The sequence below is a fragment of the Camelina sativa genome, chromosome 7 (genome assembly GCF_030686135.1).
Source record: "Camelina sativa cultivar CO46 ecotype springtype chromosome 7, ASM3068613v1".
In the NCBI taxonomy this organism is placed as follows: domain Eukaryota; kingdom Viridiplantae; phylum Streptophyta; class Magnoliopsida; order Brassicales; family Brassicaceae; genus Camelina; species Camelina sativa.
Window position 1 is genome coordinate 24,799,051 of NC_141886.1, and position 22,976 is coordinate 24,822,026.

The following is a 22,976-nucleotide window of genomic DNA, read 5'->3' on the forward strand; positions in this document are numbered from 1 at the left end:
GCAAGTATATAAAATAGTTATAAAGATTACCAAAACTTATGTACATCAATGATTGAATTAATGAATACTAATAGGAGTACCGAAGAACATAATTTGATTACTCTTTGAAGAACGATTAGTTCCCCTAAAATCTACAGTAAACTCTACAAAAATTAAATATAATATTCGAATTTTAAGATTCCAGATTATTATTACTTTTTTTTTTATAAGTTTATGTTTTATACGAAAAAGAATCGAATCAATTTGGAACGTTGGCGTGATCTTGAAATAGAATTACATCTCTCTCATCTTATTTTGGAAGTTAATTGTAGAGAGTTTTTTGGTATAGGCCTGATCTCATATAGGCACTAATGGTAGGAGGAGTTTTAACTCTCGTATATGGTTAAGGAGTAAGGGAAACTCTTGACTTTGTAATGAATGTTGGTCTTTTGACCTGATAATATATATATATATCAACAGATGACAAAAAAAAAAACAATTTGGAACGTTGGCGTGACCTCTTATTTATTTTACATACACTTGACGACCCATATACAACAAATCTATCAAATCAAGGCGTGACCTCCTTTTTATTTTCTTTGTCACACTCAAGAGTGTCACCTTAAGACTTTTCTTGATTCATCAATGCTAACGTAAGCCAGTACTTCACAATTCATTATTCATTTCATATTAATAGTGATGTATTAAGTAAGTAGAAAGCCAAAAAATAATTAAACAAAAATTGTTGTTATCAACTCTTCCACTAGCTAAAACAAAACCACCCGAATTTTCGACGAACATCCAACCAAAACTCAGATTGTTGCTCAAGCAAGTTGTGGAGACCTTTATTATTATTATTACTAGGTTTTGAACCCACGTGTAGCGTAGATTTATTTAATATATTTTAGTGAATATTATATATATGATTGATGATAGTTATGAAATATTATCTCATAAAAAACTTTAAATTACTATTAAGACAAATTTGAAACACACAATTTGAAAAAATATATAACGTTACACTGCTTTTAAAAATTCAAATCCGATAAAAAAATCATTACTAGGTTTTGAACCCACGTGTAGCATGAATTTATTTAATATATTTTGGTGAATATTATATATAATTGATGATAGTTATGAAATATTATCTCATAAAAAACTTTAAATTACTATTAAGACAAATTTGAAACACACAATTTGAAAAAATATATAACGTTATACTGCTTTTAAAAATTCAAATCCGATAAAAAAATCATGAATTTATACTTAAATGTTATACTATTTTTCTTTCTCTTCTTTGTCAACTTCCTCACATTGTTCCACTGAATAATCATTCAAAAATTTTTTTTTACACTACCACATAACTTGTTAACTAATCAAACTCTACGACCAAAGTCATTGCCTCTTGTTCTCTTTAAATTTGTGCAATTCATGAAAACCAACATAGTCACCACATGCATTTAATTATTGATACTTTCACCGTATACTTACTCGGTTTTAGATTCACACGTATTGAGACTTCTCAAATAAAAAAAACTACAAAATTGTAAATTCTCAAACCAAAATCTTTAATACTACAAAATTATAAATTACTTGGAAAGAAAGTAATATGAACAAATTGTATAGCTAATAAAATATGTGTGCTTGTCGTTGATCCTTCTTCTTTAAACCCCAAAACTTGACTCAAACAACATCAAATCTAGGTCTTGCGATGTCAATCATTCTTTCTTTATCCCCTTATTTGTTTATTCTTTGTACTGAAGTTCTGATAGCTAATATCAAAAAGGCAGAAAGGGAGGAAAAGATTACGGGCATTAAGATTGCTCGTGATTTGCCCCCTATTTCTCATTTGCTCTTTGCGGATGATAGTTTGTTTTTCTGTCAAGCGGATGAAGAACAATGTTCAACGGTCATGAATATCATAGGCAACTATGGTAAAGCATCTGGTCAGGAGGTAAATTTGGATAAGTCCTCCATTATGTTTGGTAAAAAGGTGACTTCAGAGGTTAAGGACAGGGTAAAATCAGTCATTGGAATCTCCAAGGAAGGGGGTATGGGTTCCTATTTGGGAATTCCTGAGAGTCTCGGAGGATCGAGAGTTCAAGTCTTCGGTTACGTTCGAGATAGGATGAATGACCGGGTGAATGGTTGGACAACAAAATTCTTATCTAAGGGAGGGAAGGAAGTATTACTAAAGTTGGTGGCTTTGGCTCTCCCTACGCATGTTATGTCTTGCTTCAAACTCCCTCAAGGCTTAACGACCAAATTGACGAGTGCTATATCAAATTTCTGGTGGAGTTCTGATGGGAAGGATCGGGGGCTTCACTGGGTGGCTTGAGATAAAATGTGTAGAGATAAATCTGACGGAGGGTTGGGTTTTCGGGACTTGGAGACTTTCAATGATGCTTTATTGGCTAAACAGTATTAGCGTTTAATATAGTTTCCGAATTCTTTGTTTGCTCAAGTGTTAAGAGGTCGATACTTCAGGAATAAACACCCGTTAATAGCAAAAAAACCTTATTCACCCTCCTTTGGGTGGAGAAGTATTTTTTCAACAAAAAATATAGTGGAAAGGGGAGCCCGATGGACGGTTGGGTCAGGGTCTAGCATTTCGGTTTGGCGTGATCCCTGGATTCCTGATCAGCATCCTCGACCTGCAAATGGTCGGGGACGACAACTACACCCAAATCTAATGGTAAATCATTTGATTGATCCACGGACTAAAGAGTGGCATTTACCTATCCTTCAGGAATTTATGGATCTGGAGGCTATTCAAACTATTAAGAGTTTGCCTATTAGCAAATCTTTTAAGCCAGGCCGACTGGTGTGGCATTATACACAATCTGGTTGATACTCGGTTAAGTCAGGTTATAAGGTAGCTCAAGCTATGAAGGCTGAAGTGGAATTCGGTCCAAACTGTAATGTCCTGAAGGCCTAGGCTTGGAATCTTCCGGTACCACCTAAAATCAAACACTTTTTCTGGCAGATCGCATCTGGCTCACTTCCAGTGACGGTGCGATTAGCTTCTCGGGGAGTTAGTTGTGATACGGTATGCTAGAGATGTAATCTAGCGGCGGAGTCCATTAATCATACTTTGTTTGAGTGTCCTCACTCTCGGCGGGTATGGGAGAGGGTTTTTGATGGATCAATCACGGACAAGTCCCTTTTGCTTCGATCTATTCAAATCTAGATTTTATATATGGTAGAGGGTTAGTCCCTATGGCTTTAGGAGCTACTCACAGTTCGATACCGTGGCTGGTCTGGTTCTTATGGAAGGATAGGAATAAAAAAGTTTTCCAAGAGTTACAAACAGAGCCACTTGATGTTATTAATCAGGTTTTACGCGAACAATTGTGGTGGGAGGAACCCCAAATAATCGCAAAGGGATGAACCCGGTTCGACGGAACCTCGGCATAATCCGGAGATGATAATTCGTTGCCAAGTTGATGGTTCGTGGAAATCTACGGAACCAAACTCAGATTTAGGATGGTGGTGTGGTGATGGTGAGAATAAGACTTTAGTCTTGGGTGCCAGATGTCAACGTCGCAGTGCATCCCCACTTCATTCGGAGCTGGAAGCATTATTATGGGCGATGGAGTGTATCCTTTCCAGTGGCTTAGATTGCCAGAGGTTCGAGACGGATTATGCGGAGTTAATTTTGATGGTGCAAGCCCCGGAGGAGTGGCCGGCTTTCTCTACGCTTCTTGATGAGTTCCAGGTGCTTAGTGTCTCCTTGCCTCTTTTCACCCTATCCAAAATTCCAAGGACGTCCAATGTGAAGGCGGATTGTTTAGCTCGTTCCTCTAGATTGCTAGTGTCGGACACGATTTTTGTAAACAACTTTCCTCCAGTTTGGGCAACCAATCTAGGAGTTTTATTTTAATTTAATTAATGTTAGGATGAAAAAAAAAAGTGATACACAAAAACATGTATTAATGCTCATAAGATATAAAAAGCACAAACGAAGATAAATAAGATATTTTCAAGATATTCAAAAATTGAATATATAATATTTATAATACTTAAACTTTTAAATTTTTAATAGAGTTTAAATATTTATAATATTTTAAACTTTAGATGTAGTTTAAATATTTATAACATTTTTTAGAGTTAAATATTAATGATATTTAAACTTTCTATGGAAGTATTTATAGTATTTTTAAACATTCTATTAAGTTTAATTATTTATAATATTTGAATCTTTTAAAAGTTTCAATAATTATAATATTTTAAATTTTTTGACTACATCTAATGTTTCAATATTGTTAATACTTTAAACTTTTTAAAATATTAAAAAAATTTAAAACTTTTTAGAAGTTTTAATTTGCTATATAAAACCAAATAAAACTTTAAAATTTGGACGCTTGATAAATCAAGCTTCTTGTTCATTCGTAGTTGGAAGGATATTAGTCTTATTTATAATGATTTCTATCTATCGTCTAAAATTTTCTAGCTGATGTGGGACGTTGTACATACATTTATTTATAAGTATTATCATATAAAATTTCAAAAATGTTAAATATTGAAATGGCTGATCGCGATTGGTCATTTAAAAGATCTTAATATATGCAATTCTGAAATTTTTAAAAAATGTTAATTAGTGAGATGACAAATTCCTATTAGTTGTTTTAAATCTTAGGTGTACAGTTCTAGAAGCTTATATTTAGTATAGATTATTAAGTCGGAGTTGGATTTTTATTTTTTTTGTTAAGTTGAATATTTTAAACTTCTTTGGCCGCCTCCAATTTGTTTTTTTTTTTTCGGAACGTGCTTTATTGCATTTTTTTTTTCCAAGAACCAAACAAAAACTAAATCATTCCACAAAAGGGATTTGTTTTTGCGAATATTTTAGTAATAACAAGGAGAGATTTAAACATGAAAAAAAAAATAAAGGACTGATGATTATGTGATTCGCCAAGCATGACACAACATTCAATAGAAACTACCAAAGATATCTGATTTTTTTTTTTTTTTTTGTTTTCACATATGCTACACCTGTCAACAAGAGTGTGACTGCGTGACTATATTACCTTTTGGATTAATATGTGATTCCGTTGGGGTCTATATGTTATTTTGGGGAAAAGAGAGTATTAGTTAAAGATTACCAAAACTTATGTACATCAACGATTGAATTAATGAATAAATAGTACTGAAAGACATAATTTAATTATGATGATGTATGTATAAAAACAATATTACCATCATAATATGATTTCTCCAGTAAACTCTACAAAAACTAAATCTAATATTCGAATTTTAAGATTCCAGATTCTTTTTTTGTTGTTGTTGTAAGTTTATGTTTAAACAAAAATAAAAAGAATCGAATCAAAGATCTTCCCGGAGAAAAGGATGAGCAAGAAGCTGCGGCGCCGTCCATCTCTTACTCGAATCTTTACGTAGACAACACTCAACAAAACTCCTAAACTCTTCCGAACATCCCTCCGGCGCTCTCGGCGGTTCTCCGAAACACACAGCGCACATAAGCGTCGCCCAGTCAGGTCTCTGCCCCGGCGGAAGCAAAGGGAAATGACCAACGAGAAGCTCAAGCATCATCAACCCAAAACTCCATATATCTCCGGCGTATATATCCGAGCTTATCCCACCGGAAGACTCCGAATCGAATCTCTCAGGACTCATGTAAGCGCAAGTCCCAACATACGAGTTGCACGAATCCAACGACCGTACCAAGATCTTGCTAACTCCGAAATCGGCGATTTTAACTTCGTCTCTCGAGTTGAGAAGCAGATTCGCCGGTTTGATATCACGGTGAACGATCTTGAGAGCGTGTAGATAGCTAAGTCCTTTCAAGATCTGTTTAGCGAACCCGGCGAGTTTCTTCTCCGTCACGGCACCGCGTAGCGATTCTAAAGTTCCTCCGTCCATGTACTCCATCAGAATCGAGACCTCGCCGACGACCGGTTTCTCGAAGATCCCGTGACATTTCACGACGTAGGGAGAATCCGTACGTCGGAGGATCTCCATCTCTCGCATCAGCTGTCTCGTGAAAACCGGATCCATGTCTCCGTTGACGGTTTTCAAAGCGTAGATCTCAGACGTGTTCTTGTGACGGACTCTGTAAACGATCCCTCCGTTTCCGCATCCGAGGACGTTGAGTCTCTCGAGATCACTTGCAGCTGCTGCGGAGGTGTTGTTGTTGTTACAGACTGAGGAGGTAGCAGCTGTTACGGAGGAGGAGGAGGTCACGGAGAAGCGGCGGTCGGAGATCGGAGGAAGAGGAAGTCGGAGATTGAGCTGACGACGTTCACGAACTAAAGCCATATCTAAGAAGAGAGAAGATATTCTGATTCTGAGAATTTAAGAGAAGCTTCAGAGATTTTTATATGAGTTTTGTGATTTTCTTCAAAGACTTTTTATGAGTGTGAAGAGAGGAGACTACGAGGAAGGTGAAGGTGAACATTACTTAAATTTTAATTTCTTCTTCTTATCTTGAAATGGGAACTTTTTGTGTTTCCTTCGTTAAAAATGCAACTTGTGTGTGAGTGTTTTGATTACGCACGTGGTTAATTGCATCAGACTGTAAAATTTACTACTACTATATATATAATGGAAATTGAAAACGACTCTAATCCTAATCGTAATCATTTATTCTACAGTTAATAACGATAAGGTGGGGTGCTTACAAAAAAGTTAATGGAAGTTGTAAGATTTGGGCGGCTCATAACGGTAACTAATTGAGTAGTACATTAATAAATGATAGCAATAATTTATGAGAAATGAAAAGTGTGAAGGTTCGATGAACCAAAGGAGGATCTTTAATGACTAATGAGGTATGATGAGAACGACCAAAGAAGTTTAGGCCAACGTGGAATTGTTTCTAACAGCCATCTGGTTGATTTTATGAGGCCATCAAATTCAAATGTTTGGCAACTTTTTGCTAATCTGTGACTATTATTGTATTTGATATGTTGTTAGATTCAGATAAGATCTTTGATGATGAGGAGGATACATAAGATTATGATGAGTTTTTTTTTTAGCCTTTAAAGTTTAAGCATTTGTTAGGTGTGTGTATCCATGCACGTGCCTTATAAACAGCTCCACAAAATTTTGAAATCATAATATTAAAACCTGCACAAGAAATTTGAAATTACTATCCAAAGTAAAGTTTAATTACTAATTACTAATTACTTTTAATTTCGTATATATTGGACTTTATGTTAAAATGGAAGTCTGGAAGTGTAAACATTTACAATTTAGGGGCGACACGAATTTAAAACTTTGTTAAAGAAAGAGGTTGAAATATGAAAGCTTTGAATATATTTTAATATTAGGCAATATCCCGCGCATACGCGCGAGTTGTTGTATTAGTTATGTTAATTCATTTTAGTTTATGTAATAATCATAAAAATATGAGAATTTTCAGAGAATAATTTTTAATAAAAAAATTTAAAATGGTATTTTTGAAAAGTAGTACTGAAAAATATTTGAATTTCTCCCTAAAAATACATGTATAACAAACAAATTTCCTAAATTTCAATAATACACTTTATTTATTCAAATCATACAATATCAAAATATACCACTTATTTTTAAAAATATTGTTAATGATTAGAATAAAAATTACAACTTTAAATTCTAATGATTTTCTCTTTGTAGTAAAATTTTGGAAATGGAAAATCAAATTGTTTTTTTAATGTAGAAATCATTAAATTACAAAATTTTAAATTAAAGAAATATTATAATGATCATTATATAATTATATTTTGGATTACAAGAACTAAATATAATGATGAGTATACAGAAAAGTATATTACAAATTTTTTGGAGGTAAGAGAGAGTTAAAAAAAATGATTAAATAATTCTATTATAATAGTTTATTTTGTTAAAACATTGCATACTTTTAAAAATAAAATAAATATTCATGAACGAGGATGATTTCTTTAGTTTGATTCCCTCATTGAACTTTGATTGAAATTAGTATTGTTGAATCTGCATCGATAATTGTTTTTTACAGCCACCAAAATTTTATCATACATATGTAATTGAAAATTAAAAAATAATAAGAAGACAAAGAAGGAAGGAAGAAATACATAAAAACAAAGAAATAAAATTGAGCAAAATATAAGATAAATCTAACAAAATATATAATCACACTCTTACCATGAGGTTTGAACCCATGCAAAAACATAAAGAAAACAAAGAAATATTTAGAATTTGAGAAATGGTGGATGATGATATGAGAACGATTATTTATAGGATTTAAATAGATGAAAGTTACATTTCTAAAATAAATTAATTAGAGGAGTTACAACAATATAATTTATAGTGTGTTTGAATGAACATGAATGGAAAAATAGTCAATTCATAATTTATGTAATTTCAGTTACAATTTAGTAGTAAAATATTGATTTAAAGTATAGATTAATGTACATTGTTACATTTTTATTTAATTAAAAATAAAAATTATTTTTTAGAAATTAAATGCTAAATGAACCAATAAGGAAGAGTGAAACCTTATAAAATCATATGAAATGTAATAAAAAATCTCAAAGATTAATTTGATTTTTAATCTCTTTTATATTCACCTTAATTTAAGCTATATTGCTAGATTAAATTCTAGTGATTTCCTCTTTGTAGTAAAATTTTGGAAATGGAATATCAAATGGTTTTTTATATAGAAAATCATTAAATAACAAAATTTTGAATTAAATAAAAATTATAATGTTCTTTATATAATTTTATTTTGGATCACAAGAACTAAATATAATGATGAGTATACAAAAAATGTATTACAAAATTTTTGGAGGTAAGAGAGAGTTAAAATTTTTGATTTAATAATTCTATTATAATAGTTTATTTTGTTAAAACATTCTCTATTTTTAAAAATTAAATAAATATACATGAATGAAGATGATTTATTTAGCTTGATTCCCTCATTGAGTTTTGATCAAAATTAATATTGCTGAATCTACATCGAAATGTACAAAATATATAATCACACTCTTACCATGAGTTTTTAACTCATGCAAGAACATAAATAAAACAAAGAAAATATTTTGAGATATGGTGGATGATGATATGAGAATAGTTATTTATAGGATTTCAAGAGATGAAAGTTACATTTCTAAAATAAATTAATTAGAGGAGTTACAATTACAATTTATAGTTTGTTTGAATGATAATGAATGGGAAAAAATAGTCAATCTATAATTTATGTAATTGCAGTTACAATTTAGTAGTAAAGTGTGGATTTAAAAGTATAGATTAATATACATTATTATATTTTTACTTAATTAAAAAATATTATTATTTAAAAAAAAAATGCTAAATTGACCAATAAGGAGAGAGTGAAACCTTACTTTTATGTATACTAGGTAATTAGTCCATGCAATACGTATACTAACTAAAATATTTTTTTACTAATGTATAATCTCAAAAAAATTACACTAATGTATGCATCTCAAAAAAATTTATAGTAATTTCTCAAAATTTACTAGAAAATTTATAGTAATTTTCTATAAATCAAAAATTAACCAATACTACAAAAAAATGTTACAATTTGATTAGCTATATTAATATAAATAACAATATAGAAATTTAAACATTTTCCTAATATGAGAGAATCTATGTTTATGATCATGTTTTATAGAGGTTAAACATTGATTTAAAGATTTTTTCTTAATGATATTGTAAACATAAGACTGTATAGTATAGTAATATTGAATCAAATAAAATTATCATAAAATTTAGTAACTACGTATAAAATTATTGTATATAGAATATTCCTCATTTCAAAGTTTAAAGCAATTAAAATAATTAAAAAATATATTAAAATTTTACCAAAAACATTTTTTCTTGAAAGATAAATATATTAGTTGGAGGAATGAATGTAAAATTATTGGGTAGGAGTTACATTTGAGTTAAATGTAGAGTTAAATGGAGTTAAAAGCATTTAAAAGTGGATTAATTATAAATAAGTATTTTAATTTATTTTTGACTTAAAGAAAGGGAATACCAAGTGGCAATCAAAATTTAAACTTACACTTTTTGATTGTTTTGTTGTTATAAACTCAACACTCACACATAATATTCTAAATTTGAAAATATTACTTTTGAAATGACAAACTAAATTAGTTTTTTTAAAAAAATATATGAACTTCAATCTAAAGATTTTTTAAAACCCCAAGAATAACTTCAATCCCTTTGTTTTTTTTGTTTTTCACTCATCAATTTAATTTATAGTAAGAAAGCAAATAAAAAAAATAGAAAGTATTAAATGAAAATCAACCAATAAGGAGAGAGTGAAACCTTACTTTTATATATATATATATATTTATCTAGAGGATCACAAAACAAAATAGACTTTACAAAATAAAATAGACTTTATAAATGGATAATTATATTGATTATTCTAAATTATTATAAATGATACATGAATATGTGAGATAACCATAGTACATAATAGATAATTAGAGATGAATCTTTTCAACTTCATGATCTTATTGTGTGGTGAATATTATAAGAGTATGAAAAATAATGACTTATAAGATGCTAATCTAAAATAGATAATGAAGATAAACTTTTAAAAACAGATTCTCAAATAAACTTGATTCTTTGTTAAAACCAACAAATGTGAATTTAAATTTAGCTATGGAAATTTTAAAAATAAATATGAATAGATTAGAAAGACAAGAAATATAAAAGAAATATTTTATTTTTATATAAAAAATATAAAAATTGAAAACAATGTTAATTATATATAATACTTTCTAAATTAAAATATAGAATCAAACTCTTACAACACATATTAGATATAACAACATTTGATATTGGTGAGAAAGGAGGAGAGAATAATTACTTATAAGATGATAATCCAAATTAGATAATGGAGATGAATCTTTAAAGATAAAAAAAATGTAAAAAAAAAAATATATATATCATGTAGTCTCTAAAATTAAAATTTAGCATTAAAATTTTACAATGATATTTCATTTGGTTTTTTGTAACCGTTACAACAAAAATAAGAAATTGAAAACATTAAAAAAAAATTTGAGATATTGTGGAAGAGAATGAAAGAAGTGGAAGAGAATGAGAGAATATGAAAATGAGAAAGTAAAAAATGCTTATTGAGAGAATGAGGCAATGCTTATTTATATGATAAGAATTGATGGAAGTTACATTTAAAATTATTGGAGTTACAAATATTATTTATTGTGTTTGAATAAAATTGAGTGGTGGAATATGATTAATGCATAATTTATTTTATTTTCAGTTATTTTATTTTAATGTATGAATTAAATGTATTGTGTTAATTGGGTCTTAAATATTATTTAAAGCAATTAAACAACTAGAAAGCAAAAAAAAAAAAAATAGAAGTATTAAATGAAAATCAACCAATAAGGAGAGAGTGAAACCTTACTTTTATATATATGATGATTTGTTTACATGAAAATGAATGGAAAAAATAGTTAATTCATAATTTATGTAATTGCAGTTACAATTTAGTAATAAAGTGTGGATTTAAAGTATAGATTAATATATATTATTATATTTTTATTTAATTAAAAATAACTATTCTTTAAAAAAGAATGTTAAATTGACCAATAAGAAGAGAGTGAAATTTTACTTTTATGTATATGATTTTGGTTGATGTTTTTTTTTTTAATTCTTGCTCATATATTGTAGAGCATTTAGCATGTGTGCATGTGTCTATTTATTAAGCACATGCTAACTGGTTTTTTAATTAGACATTTTTTCTTCTTTAAAGATTATTACCCAGACATCTGTTCCACGCATGTCGACAACACATGTTATAGCATCAGGGTTCGTACAACAATCTAGTATTATTTTTATTTTTAGTTAATGAAATTGTGATTTTATGTTTTCAAGTTTCTTTGGATAACCTAATTTAATAATAAAAATAAAATAAAAGATAACCTCGTTAACAACATAATCAATCGGGATCTCATTTAGATTCTACTTGGGCCTGATGGGCTCTTACCCGTCCAATTTCGATTTGTTTGTTCAACTTAATTTTCTTTGGAATTTTCTTATATTTGTTGGCTGAGTGACAATCAATCAATCAGAATGGGCTTTTTATAAGATAGTATCTTGATTTACTATCTCACCGTGATCATATAAATAAACAAACTACAGTGGCAATTTGGTCGCAAGTTGGAACTTAGTTCTCTCATATTGATGAACAGAAGAAAATATCAGTAACAATATCACTCTGGTAGATGTTTGCTTTACATAAAAGAATGGACAGAAGAAAATAAGCATAAAAATTGTTTTTTTATGTCAAGAATTTTCGATTTACGAATCTAAAACGCAGAATGAAAAACTAGCATCCAAACAAACGAAAGACTAAAAGGAAGCAATTAAGTGTGGAAAAAAACTAATAAATTGAATTAAAGAGAAACAAAGTCTTCCAGGTAGCCACCAAGCCATGGATCCGACCTAATCTCCCATGTCGTATCAAACGATTCCCATGGGATACTCTTGAGATCTTCCATCGAAACTTCTAAATCCTCAAGGGTCACGTGGTCATAATCCTTCTTATTCCTCGTAGTAGTACTCTCACCGACGCTTTCCTCGTTCTTCTTCTTCTTCGGATGTGATATCTCATCGTCATCGTCGTTCTTCTTCTCCGTCTCCGTCTCGTTAAGATCAGTAGAAGAAAAACACGAATCCGCTCTTGATGTAACATCATTGTCTTCCTTCGCTTTCGGTGCCCCCTTGACCACGCACATTAATTCGTCGAATGGTTCGACGTTGTCCCACCAAGACCCTAATCTCCGTTTCTTCTTCTTCGGCCGCTCTAGGGTTACCTCCTCATCGTCATCGATGATGATGATTGCATCAGTAGAAGGAGGCGATCCCGAGGAGTTGAATGACGGAGGAGAATCGACGAAGCAGAGTTTATCGTTGTCGGTCATATTACGACGTTGCTTGGAGAACAAGGTGAGTCCGATCTGCGACTCGTTAATCTCTTGTTGTTTCTCTATCGCCATGTTTCGTTTCGTGTGAATTATCGAAGAAACCAAATATGAATCTAAGAAGGGATTACGAGAGAGACAATATCAAATCGAGAGTCAGAGAGATTATGAAACTTAACTCTTAATCTGGCTTTTGAAGTTTAATTTATAGAGACTAGGGTAATACATGTGGCAAAAGGAAAAGGAAAACCTTGAAAAAAATTGGAAAATTTTAACTCGGATATGGAAAAAAGGAAAGTTCTTTTACATCACTTCTGTTCAAAAAGCAGTTGTGTGTCAATAGATAAATACGCAAAGTTTTTTTTTTTTCTTTTTAAATAATTCTTGAGAGTAAAACTATATCCTAAATTATCAAATCTTGCATAACATTATATCTATTTGGACAAAAATAATTAACACAAACCGGTATATCCTGAAAGGAATAGGTATTAAGTAAATCCTAATTTTGATTTGAATTATTTTGTATCACAAACTGTACATTAATCCGAAGTGAATAATTATCTACCATTTGTTTTGGAAGCTATGTTGTTATGCATTTTTTACATAAATGTTACTTGAGTTCAGACTATTTCCCTTGGGTAAACTTGGTAGAAGATGACCAGTGACATCATCGTATAATCAGAAAAAGTACATGAAAATTTTACAATTCATTACAGTAATACATATGAAGACAAAACCAAAATAGCTACCACGTACGAAAAGTGCGAGGTTTGGATTGAGGTTTGGGGTACTCTGGTCTGGGTTTACCTCTGGAGATATCTGATCTGGTTTTAGCTTCCTCCACGAATATAACCCTTCCATCCAAAAACTGTAATAACACCAAATCAGAAATTTGCTATTAACCTTTGTTCTCTTAATCACACCAGGTAAACGATTTTAAGAATGAAGACAAGACTAATGATGTTGAGCTATGTACCTTTCCGTGCATCCCTTCAATAGCTTTAATAGCCTCATCCTCTGTGTCATACCTTAGGAAAGCAAAACCTTTTGGTCTATTAGCTACCTTATCCATCACCAAGTTCACTACACAGGAGGACACAATCAAGAACATGAGTTACACAGTTTGTAATAATTGGACCGAAGTGGAACAAAAGGGGGAGCTTTATATGCTTACTGTGTACAAGCTTGCCAAACTGTTCAAAAGTATCTCGTAAGGTATCTTCAGTTGTGCGGAAAGAAAGCCCTGTGCACAAACCATCAAAATCAAGTCCATATTACTCCAAGTTCAAGTCTCATGTGATGAAAGCAGAGATGTGAAAAGTGAATAAACGGATGAAAGAGCATTAACACTGCTCTCTCTATTTGGTCATGTCTAAAGTTCTAATTCACCTTGCACCAATCGTTTTACAGAAGGAAGAAGCTTTACAACATTGAGTGATACCACAAACGAATGATGAAAAACAAACACATGAAAGAAAGGTATCAATCTCCTCAATTTCACACCTATTCATTCTGCACCAACCAAAAATCATTCCCTGCCTTAACAACAAATCTGAGAATGTCTTGGGAACAAACACAGCAACATACAAAAAGTAACACTAATTGTCTCCGGTTCAGGCCTATTTCTGAAAGGAACCAAAGAAAGACATTTCCTTCACTGAGACAATCTCTCTAAAACCAATTCTCAGGCTAAACCACAACAAATTGAAAGGCTCTACACCCCCAAAACAAGTTTGTCATTACTTTTCATATACACCCCCAACGCAAGATCTTAACATCTAACATAGCTAACTAAAGCTACCGCCACAAAATGTGACCGCTCTGAAGGATTTAGTGATATTCTAAGTTGCTCTCAATGTATACACAGTGAAAAGCTGCAAAAATTTACTGGCATAATACTCCAAGAAACACTAAAGAATCACACAAGTACTGTATATAACCAGAAATTTCCAATACAGAAGCATCATTCACGAATTGGGATTATAAGCAAATGAAGAAACTGGAAACATAAACTCACCACTGACAAAGAGTTTCGTCTTTTGCCCAGAGGAAGACGACGACGAAGAAGAAGAAGAAGAAGAAGAATCGGAAGAGATACAGCTAGAAACCATTAACCCGCCAATATCACGGCGTCGGCGAGCCAAAATTACGACGGTGCCGACATTGATTCGTCGGCAAGAGACGCTGCAGACGGACGAGAAGTTAGATCTAAAGAGGCGATCTCCGGAACACGATGGAACGACGACGTTCCCTAAGCTTACTGCCATTGTTTCCCTCCTCTTCTTCTTCTTCCCCGCCAGACCCTATCCCCTCCTAACTTTGATTTATTGAGGGTAATTTTGGTATTTCATATATTCTCTTGATAAGTCATAATAAGACTAAAAAAAACAAAAAAAAAATAACTTAAAACTGAGACGAAGTCTCGATTGTAACAACTAGAAGAAGATTGATCCAGTATTATATATGTACACATTACATGTTGTGAAGCCAAAGATTCAAAACAATTAGGGATTTAATCGAACTAATCTAAACCTAAAATCTTTTGTTAACAAAATGAATGAATCAAATCAAATCATAAGACTAATAAACTTAACAAAGATGCTAAACATATTATCTTCTCATTCGTTGGTCTGACATTTGCGGTTAATAAAAGCTTCCAAAGCTTCTCTCATCCACGAATTCTGACACAACACAATCGCTTCAGACAAAGAAACCCATCTCCGCTGTCTGAAATCAGCTTCAGGCCATTTCTCAAACTGCTGACTAACAAGCAGAGGGAACATGTAACCGTCGTGAACCATGGTGTGTCTTTTGCTTTTGTATTGCCATTTCCCAAGTGATTCTTCGAGCTGTCCCGTAACACCAGCTTCTTCGATCGTCTCTCTCAACGCAGCTTCTTCGATCGATTCGTCAATCTCCCAACCTCCTTTTGGTAATAACATACCTTTCCCTTTCTTCTGTGCACTTATCAAAAGCACTTCGATCTCTCTTTCTCCTCCACCATGTTTCTTGAATCTGTACGGTACACATCTGCACAAGGTTCGAATAATTTATATAAGATTACAAGAAAATCATTATAAAAAAAGGTTTCCCCCAAATTAGGGAAATTAGGGTTTGGGAAATTGGAGACATATACATACCCGACGACTTGGCGATGACCTGAGGTACTGTAACGTTGAAGATCTCGACCGGTTCGAGAGACTAAAGAGACGACTTTCTCAATCGGTGCGATCTTCTTGGAGTTGGAGGAGGGGATGTGGTTATCAAACGTCGGTGATAAGTGCGATGTAACGTTTGAAAAGTTTGATATGAATAAAGACACATAGATTCCTGTCATTTTTTTTAATTTTTTTTTTGTTGTTGTTGTGTTTCTTTTTCTGTTTATCTCTCCGCCGCAATCTCCGATTCAAAAGCAAAGATCGATTTGATAGAGGAGGAGAAGGAAGATGAAAAGATGTGTGATTTGTGATGAGGATTGGGTTTGTGGAACGCTCTTTTTATATATTGGAAAAAAAAGTCCCCACGCGCTTCAGATATTTGCTTTGATGCGTTCCAACTACATTTTTGGTCGTCAACTAGTTCGGTTAAAGGAACCGGTCTTTTGATTCGGTTACTAAATTGACTTGTTTTTTTTTTTCGGTTTTGAGATTTGGTTCACGCTGACAACTCTTCAAAGCTTTTTAAAACAAAATCCAGATTAGAACGGGGGTTAGTAATACTAATCTCCAATACTGCTAAGTGCTAACAATACTGATTCATATAAATATGAATCAAAGTTTTTTGATGAGAAGGAAGCAAAAGTCCAAAGTACCAAAGAACGCGGGATAAGAAGAATGAGAAGAGAGTGGGAGCGTAGACGCGCGTGGAGAAGCAAAGCAAGTGGAATGACTCGTTTTGTTTTATCTGTTTACTTCTTCTATATTCCCACACGACACAACATGTACACGTGCTGGTGCCAACACGGTATTTACGAATTATGTAATGTATATCTTTGATGACTTTTAAACGAAAGTACTTGAGAGCTATTTTCCACATATTATTATTGTTGCTTTTACATCTTCTAGACAAAATATATATGAGAGCTATTTCGATTTCGGCATATTATTTTTTGCTTTTACGTCTTCTATCCGAATATTAATTAAATATCATAAAATTGACCTATCAAAATTATATTAAGATGAGATGAGTGTAAGAATATTTTATTAAGTACCAACATTTTCTAAAAAAAAAAAACTCTAAATTTGTTGTGTTTTTAAAAATATTTTATTGAAATTTACACAGATATATGAAAATAAATTTCAGAATCAACAGTTTTTTCTTAAACGGAACAAAATAGTTTACCGAAACCATGATTTTCAATAGGTATTGATCTGAGATTTATAATTTTGGTGTTTCACATTTTTTATAACAAGATCCTATATCCCAAACTATTATCGGAGTCTAGGAGCCTCAATAATTATATTATTGATAATTTTTTTTTAACGTTTTTAGGAAACAGAATTTGTTACAAAGTCGTTACATAAATGGCTCCGTAAAAACATTGGAGGTCTGAAATATGTTCTACTAATTTCTGGTTGATAATGAGCAAACTTAGCTAATTTATCAGCCGCTTGATTACATTCCCTCTGTATAAGTGAGAATGAAATCCTATCGAATAAATCCGCCCAACTGCGGATATCAACTAGGAGATTATCCATAGTTATATTCATTGTTCTTCTATGTATAAGATCATCCAAAGACTTGCAGTCTCCTTCAAATATTGCCCGTCGGTAGCCTCGACACCATGTTAATTGAATAGCATGTAATAATGCTAGTCCTTCGGTTTCTAGAGGTGTAGATGCTTGTTTGAGTTTTGAGCTGCCGGACAATAGATAAGATCGTCTTTCATCACGAATTATCCATCCTACTCCTATGCTCCCATTGTGTAAGTGAAAGCTGCCATCAAAATTTACCTTGACTACATCTCTTGGAGGAGGTTGCCAGTAAGAGGAAATTGAACTTGTTGATGATGTACTGCAATGAGGCCGATGTAATGATGGTTGTGTTGCAGATAGCCATTCTTCCACATCATCTTTAGCTTTCTGAAGTACTGAACTTGTCTCCCAAGTTACTTTATTGAAAACAAGATCCTTCCTTGATTTCCATATTTGCCAGCCAATCCAAAAAGGTAGATGTTGTGCAATTTTATCCAAGCCAGAGTTGTACATGAGCAGTAATGCTTCAACGTTATCTTCAAGCGATGATGAAAATGTGGGAACAGTAGGGAGATTGGACTGTCGCCATATTATTGAAGCATACTGACATTGGAATAGCATGTGGTTTATTGATTCGGTACCTTGACAGCAATGTTGGCAGGTTTCTTCAATTGGGATTCCTCGACGATTGAGTTCATGAGCAGTTCCTAGGGCAGCAGATAACACTCGCCAGTAGAAATGTTTTAGTTTTGGTGGAAGAGATGTTTTCCATAGTTTCTGTTTTACCAAAGGGTTACCAGGTGGAGGGGCAGTTTGTTCATCGTCATCGGGCAAATGTTGACTCAACCAGTAGCCTGATTTCACGGTGTAAACTCCATTCTTGGTATAATGCTAGATAAGTTTATCTGGGCATTGATGTTGGGGAATATATATGCGTCGGGCAAAGTCCGCATCTTCAAGTGAAAGATGCTGACATAACTTCGACTCATCCCATTGACGTCCACCAGCTTGCCATAGTTCGTTGAGAACTGTATTTGTAGGTAAGGAGTGAATAGTTTCTGGTCGTGGTGGATGAGATGGAATCCATGGATCAGTTGTAGCCTTGATTGTTGCACCATCTCCGAGTTGGTATCAAAGCCCTTTGAGTAGTAGATCACGTCCTTGTAAAATTGATCGCCAACCATGAGAAGACTTCCGGCTTAAGGATGCCTGTTGTATATTAGACTCCGGAAAATATCTGTTTTTCAAAAGTCTGGCGAGAAGGGACTCCGGTGATGTCATGATTCTCCAAGCTTGTTTGGCCAGTAGAGCATCATTAAATTTTTCGATGTCCCAGAAACCCAATCCACCCTCTGACTTGGGTAGGTTCATACGTTTCCACGCAACCCATGGGATTCGTTTTTTCGACTCATCTGATCCCCACCAAAACTGTTGTATGAGAGACGTGATTTCCTGACATATAGTAACCGGAAGTTTAAAGCAACTCATAGCATGTGTTGGCATTGCTAGTGCAATAGACTTCAGTAGGACTTCTTTACCACCTTCTGACAAAAATTTGGTGTGCCAGTTTTTTGTTTTTCCTTGCACCCTCTTAGCAATATACTCAAACATCTGACATTTCTTCCTTGAGAATTCCTCTGGTAAACCTAAATATTTTCCACAGCCTCCCACATTGGTGATATTGATCTTGTTTTGGACAATCCCTTGTTTTTCTTCTGTGACACGTGAACCAAAAGTGATGAAAGATTTATTGTGGTTCACTCTTTGTCCTGATACGTAGCCATATTGTTCTAAAAATCGAGCAAGGGCTGCACTATTCTGCTGATTGGCTTTACAGAAAAATAGTGAATCATCCGCAAACAGAAGATGAGTGACTCTAGGACCGTTATTGCTTATTGATAAGCCTTTGATATTTCCTTTTGCTTCTTCTTGCCGCATTTTCTGTGTCAACATTTCCGCAACAAAGAGAAACAAATAGGGAGAGATAGGGTCACCTTGGCGGATGCCTCTCTTTGGGGTGATGGTGCCAGTAGGACTACCATTAACTAACACTGAGTAGGAGACTGATCGAACCATAGCCATAATCCAAGTGATCCATGTTTGATTAAAACCCAACGGAGCCATTGTTTTCTCCAGGAATTTCCAATTGACACGGTCATAAGCTTTACTGATGTCGGTCTTGATCGCCATGTAACTCTTTGATTGTCGCTTTCTGGACATTAGGGAATGTAGTAACTCATGGGCCACTAAAATGTTGTTTGTGATTAGTCGTCCAGGAACAAAGGCCGTTTGTTCAATCGATATGATATCTGGGAGGATAAGCTTCAGGCGATTTGTGAGGATTCTAGAAATTACTTTATATGAGACATTGCAGAGACTAATGGGTCGGTAGTCGCTCATGAGTCTTGGTTGATCAATCTTCGGTATGAGATATATGTGTGTTTTGTTGAGACAAGGTGGCATGATGCTTGTCCGGAAGAAGGTCTTGATCTCATTAGTTATGTCTGTACCTAGAATATCCCAAAACTGATGATAGAAGTAACCTGTCATTCCATCTGGTCTTGGTGCACGATCGCCTTTGATAGCATAGACAACTTGTTTTATCTCATCATCGGTTGCCTCTTTAGTGAGGAGCATATTCATATCAGCTGTTACTGGAGCAGGTATATCATCAAAGAAGTCCCCCCAATTATTATGTCTCGGCTGCTGAAACTGGTCTTGAAAATACTTTGTAGCCAGTATTGATATTTTCTCATCACCAACATGTTCAACCCCAGTAGAGTCATAAACTGAGACCATTCTGTTCTTGGCTTTTCGGGATTTGACACTTCCATAAAAGTATAAGGTGTTATGATCACCTTCATTTAGCCATTGTGATCTACTTTTCTGTTTCCAGTAAATCTCCTCATGGAGATAAGCCTTGCTTAGAGAACGTTTGATATCTCAAATCTTCATATGCTCTGGGGAAGGCTTACAAAACTCTGCTTCTAGTTGTGTCTTGAGTGTTTTTATTTCTTCCGCAGAGTTGGTTAGATTGGAGCGCTTCCACTTAGCTATTTTTGAACGCAATAAACTAATCTTCTCCGAAAAAAGAAGACCTTGTGGGAGGTTTCTCCAATCTTGTGTCACTGACTCCATAAAACCCTCTCTGTCTGCTAAGCGGCGATCATAACGGAACATACCTCTCTTCACCCTTGTTTCTGTCAAAATATCTACGACAACAGGCCGATGGTCTGACTCTATTGGTTCTAAGAATTCAGCAGTTGATGCCGGAAAGTAGGAGAACCATTCTGTATTCGCAACAGCTCTGTCCAGACAACATTGTATAAGCTCTTTAGTTCGGATACCATTCTTCATAATGCTTCGCTGTCCACTCCAACTGAATTTGTTGCCAATATGCTTCAAGTCAAGCATGTCACAAGTAGACATCATATTGTTGAAGTCATGGAATGTACTTGCATCTCGATTGTGGCCTCCAATCTTTTCACTATTATTCCGAATTTGATTGAAATCGCCAATCATAATCCAGGCTTCATTACGGTTGACAACTAGCCGTTGTAGACGTTCCCAAAGTTCATATCGATATTGTGGATCAGGATGTCCATAAACACAAGACAAGTAGAAAGTAAAGATTTTGTCATTAATAGAACAATCTACAAGTCTTGCATCTTGGTACAAAATAGTGATATCGATAGAAGGTTTCCAAAGCAAAGCCAAGCCACCACTGAGGCCTTGAGGCGGTACAATACAGAAATTAGTAAAACCTAGAGAAACAACAACTGCAGTAATATGATCCTTTGATTGCTTCGTTTCAATGAGGAAGATTGCGTCCAGAAGATATTGACGACATATCTCCTTAAGGCGTAGAACCGTAGGGAACTTCCCCATTCCCTGACAGTTCCAACTGGCTATCCTCATTGGTTATCTGGCGGAACCGGGCCTGCCGCGCCTCTATCGTTGGTGTTAGAGGATGAACTGGCATCCATTGGTGAAGACATCCTGCGTCGTTTCCTCTGTTGGGTCATTAGATGAGGTAGAGGACGTGTTACCGCTTCTAGGATGCGGTTCCCTGTATGTTCCAGTGCTAAGATCAGACCTCGACGACGTGCTTCTGCTTCAGAAGGGTCAACAACTGCAGTGTAGTTGTGATAGAGACTGCGAAGGTCTCCGATTGAGATCATCTGGCCATTAATAGGTACCAACACTGTTAGTTCCTCTTGCGGTTGGTGCGGAGGTGGGAGGGCCAGACGATCGTGATGTCCAAGTTGATTGACTGCAGGTTGAGCAATAGCAGGATAAGGGATCTGTTGGTTTGGAATCACCATTCTAGGAGCATTGATCATGGCCCCTGGTGGTGGTGGTGGAGGATTATGAGCATGAGCATCCTCTTGTGGTTCTTCTGTGCATTCAGAGAGATCGTGTCGTAGAGAAAAACACTGGAAGCAGTAGTTTCTCAATCTTTCAAATTTGAAAGAGATCTCAGCCCATTCATTCCCAAAACGGAACCGGCGTTGGAAGATGATTGGTTGATCGAGCGGCCATTGGATGCAAACTCTTGCGAATTCGACATTACCACCCGCTAAATTCTCAATCTCAGAATCAAGCATTGTTCCCAATGTCTCCGCAATGTACCGCACCATTGGAGCAGTGAAGAATTGCAGTGGGATTCCCCGAATTTGAATCTAGAAATTGATTGAGAGGGGATTTTCATTTGGTAGGTTTGGTTGCCACAGTTCCATTGCCACCATCCATTCATTGAAACTCCATGGACCCCGTCGATACACTAGTTGTAATGCCTCATTAGACTGAAAGAGGAATTGGGAACGATCGTGTTCGACAACACGTCCAATGACCGAATTATCCATCCCCCAAAGACGAGGGAAGAATCGGATCATTGCACGGAGGTTCTGGCGACGAGGGTTTGCCGGGCGTACCAGAAGACTGAATTGAGAGGCTCTCGTTGCTTGGTCGCACAGGTTACCCGGAATTTCGAAAGCACCAGCGGCAGGGAAATTGAGATTGGCCATTTCTTGGGTTAGGTTTTTAGACAGAGGGTAAGACAAAAGCCGGGAATGAAAGAACAATGATTTCGTGTAGGGAGACTGGGAAATCCAACACTCTTTAAATAAGAAAAATTTTGCAACCGCTGAACGGTTAATCAGAGAAGAAATCGGAGTGTGGCGGTTTTTAAAGAATGTTGGAAAAGTGGTGAAATGGGGGAAAACCCACTCTGGATGATCATATATATACAGATAAATGGATTTATTTGTATAAATGGAGTCAAACATGGAGGTGCGTTATGTATCTCAATTTTGTAGATTTTTTATATTACCTGATTTTTTATAATAATATTATATTTTGTATAGAGAGAAATGATTTATTTGTTTAACGAGAATTAGGGGTGTAT

At 34.2% G+C, this 22,976-nt stretch overlaps 5 protein-coding genes across 5 annotated transcripts; all 5 read right to left on the bottom strand.

Annotated features, from left to right (window-relative positions):
* Positions 1-5,050: 5,050 nt before the first annotated feature.
* LOC104702047 (mitogen-activated protein kinase kinase 9) lies at positions 5,051-6,796 on the bottom strand. The gene has a single exon (XM_010417862.3). It carries the CDS (start codon positions 6,256-6,258, stop codon positions 5,305-5,307), a length of 954 nt encoding a protein of 317 aa, XP_010416164.1. The 5' UTR covers positions 6,259-6,796; the 3' UTR covers positions 5,051-5,304.
* Positions 6,797-12,251: 5,455 nt separating this feature from the next.
* Positions 12,252-13,007, bottom strand: LOC104704858 (uncharacterized). The gene has a single exon (XM_010420879.2). The coding sequence runs from the start codon at positions 12,948-12,950 to the stop codon at positions 12,348-12,350; it is 603 nt and encodes a 200-aa protein (XP_010419181.1). The 5' UTR covers positions 12,951-13,007; the 3' UTR covers positions 12,252-12,347.
* Positions 13,008-13,489: 482 nt separating this feature from the next.
* On the bottom strand, positions 13,490-15,308 carry LOC104702048 (organelle RRM domain-containing protein 6, chloroplastic-like). The gene is made up of 4 exons (XM_010417863.2): positions 14,893-15,308; positions 14,050-14,118; positions 13,852-13,958; positions 13,490-13,743 (listed from the first exon to the last, which is right to left on the bottom strand). The coding sequence occupies exons 1-4, from the start codon at positions 15,140-15,142 to the stop codon at positions 13,621-13,623; spliced, it is 549 nt and encodes a 182-aa protein (XP_010416165.1). The 5' UTR covers positions 15,143-15,308; the 3' UTR covers positions 13,490-13,620.
* Positions 15,309-15,311: 3 nt separating this feature from the next.
* LOC104702049 (nudix hydrolase 21, chloroplastic) lies at positions 15,312-16,605 on the bottom strand. Its single transcript, XM_010417864.2, has 2 exons — positions 16,016-16,605; positions 15,312-15,905 (listed from the first exon to the last, which is right to left on the bottom strand). Exons 1-2 carry the CDS (start codon positions 16,210-16,212, stop codon positions 15,494-15,496), a joined length of 609 nt encoding a protein of 202 aa, XP_010416166.1. The 5' UTR covers positions 16,213-16,605; the 3' UTR covers positions 15,312-15,493.
* Positions 16,606-20,512: 3,907 nt separating this feature from the next.
* LOC147941657 (uncharacterized) lies at positions 20,513-21,487 on the bottom strand. The gene has a single exon (XM_087458601.1). It carries the CDS (start codon positions 21,485-21,487, stop codon positions 20,513-20,515), a length of 975 nt encoding a protein of 324 aa, XP_087314727.1.
* Positions 21,488-22,976: the final 1,489 nt, after the last annotated feature.

Coding starts and splice junctions, on each gene's coding strand:
- LOC147941657 (XM_087458601.1), bottom strand. CDS start 21,487: ATGAGGATAGCCAGTTGGAACTGTCAGGGAATGGGGAAGTTCCCTACG.
- LOC104704858 (XM_010420879.2), bottom strand. CDS start 12,950: ATGGCGATAGAGAAACAACAAGAGATTAACGAGTCGCAGATCGGACTC.
- LOC104702049 (XM_010417864.2), bottom strand. CDS start 16,212: ATGACAGGAATCTATGTGTCTTTATTCATATCAAACTTTTCAAACGTT. Junction 15,906..16,015: donor GGTCATCGCCAAGTCGTCGG/GTATGTATATGT, acceptor AACCTTGTGCAG/ATGTGTACCGTACAGATTCA.
- LOC104702047 (XM_010417862.3), bottom strand. CDS start 6,258: ATGGCTTTAGTTCGTGAACGTCGTCAGCTCAATCTCCGACTTCCTCTT.
- LOC104702048 (XM_010417863.2), bottom strand. CDS start 15,142: ATGGCAGTAAGCTTAGGGAACGTCGTCGTTCCATCGTGTTCCGGAGAT. Junction 14,119..14,892: donor GACGAAACTCTTTGTCAGTG/GTGAGTTTATGT, acceptor GTTTGTGCACAG/GGCTTTCTTTCCGCACAACT. Junction 13,744..13,851: donor TTGAAGGGATGCACGGAAAG/GTACATAGCTCA, acceptor GTGTTATTACAG/TTTTTGGATGGAAGGGTTAT.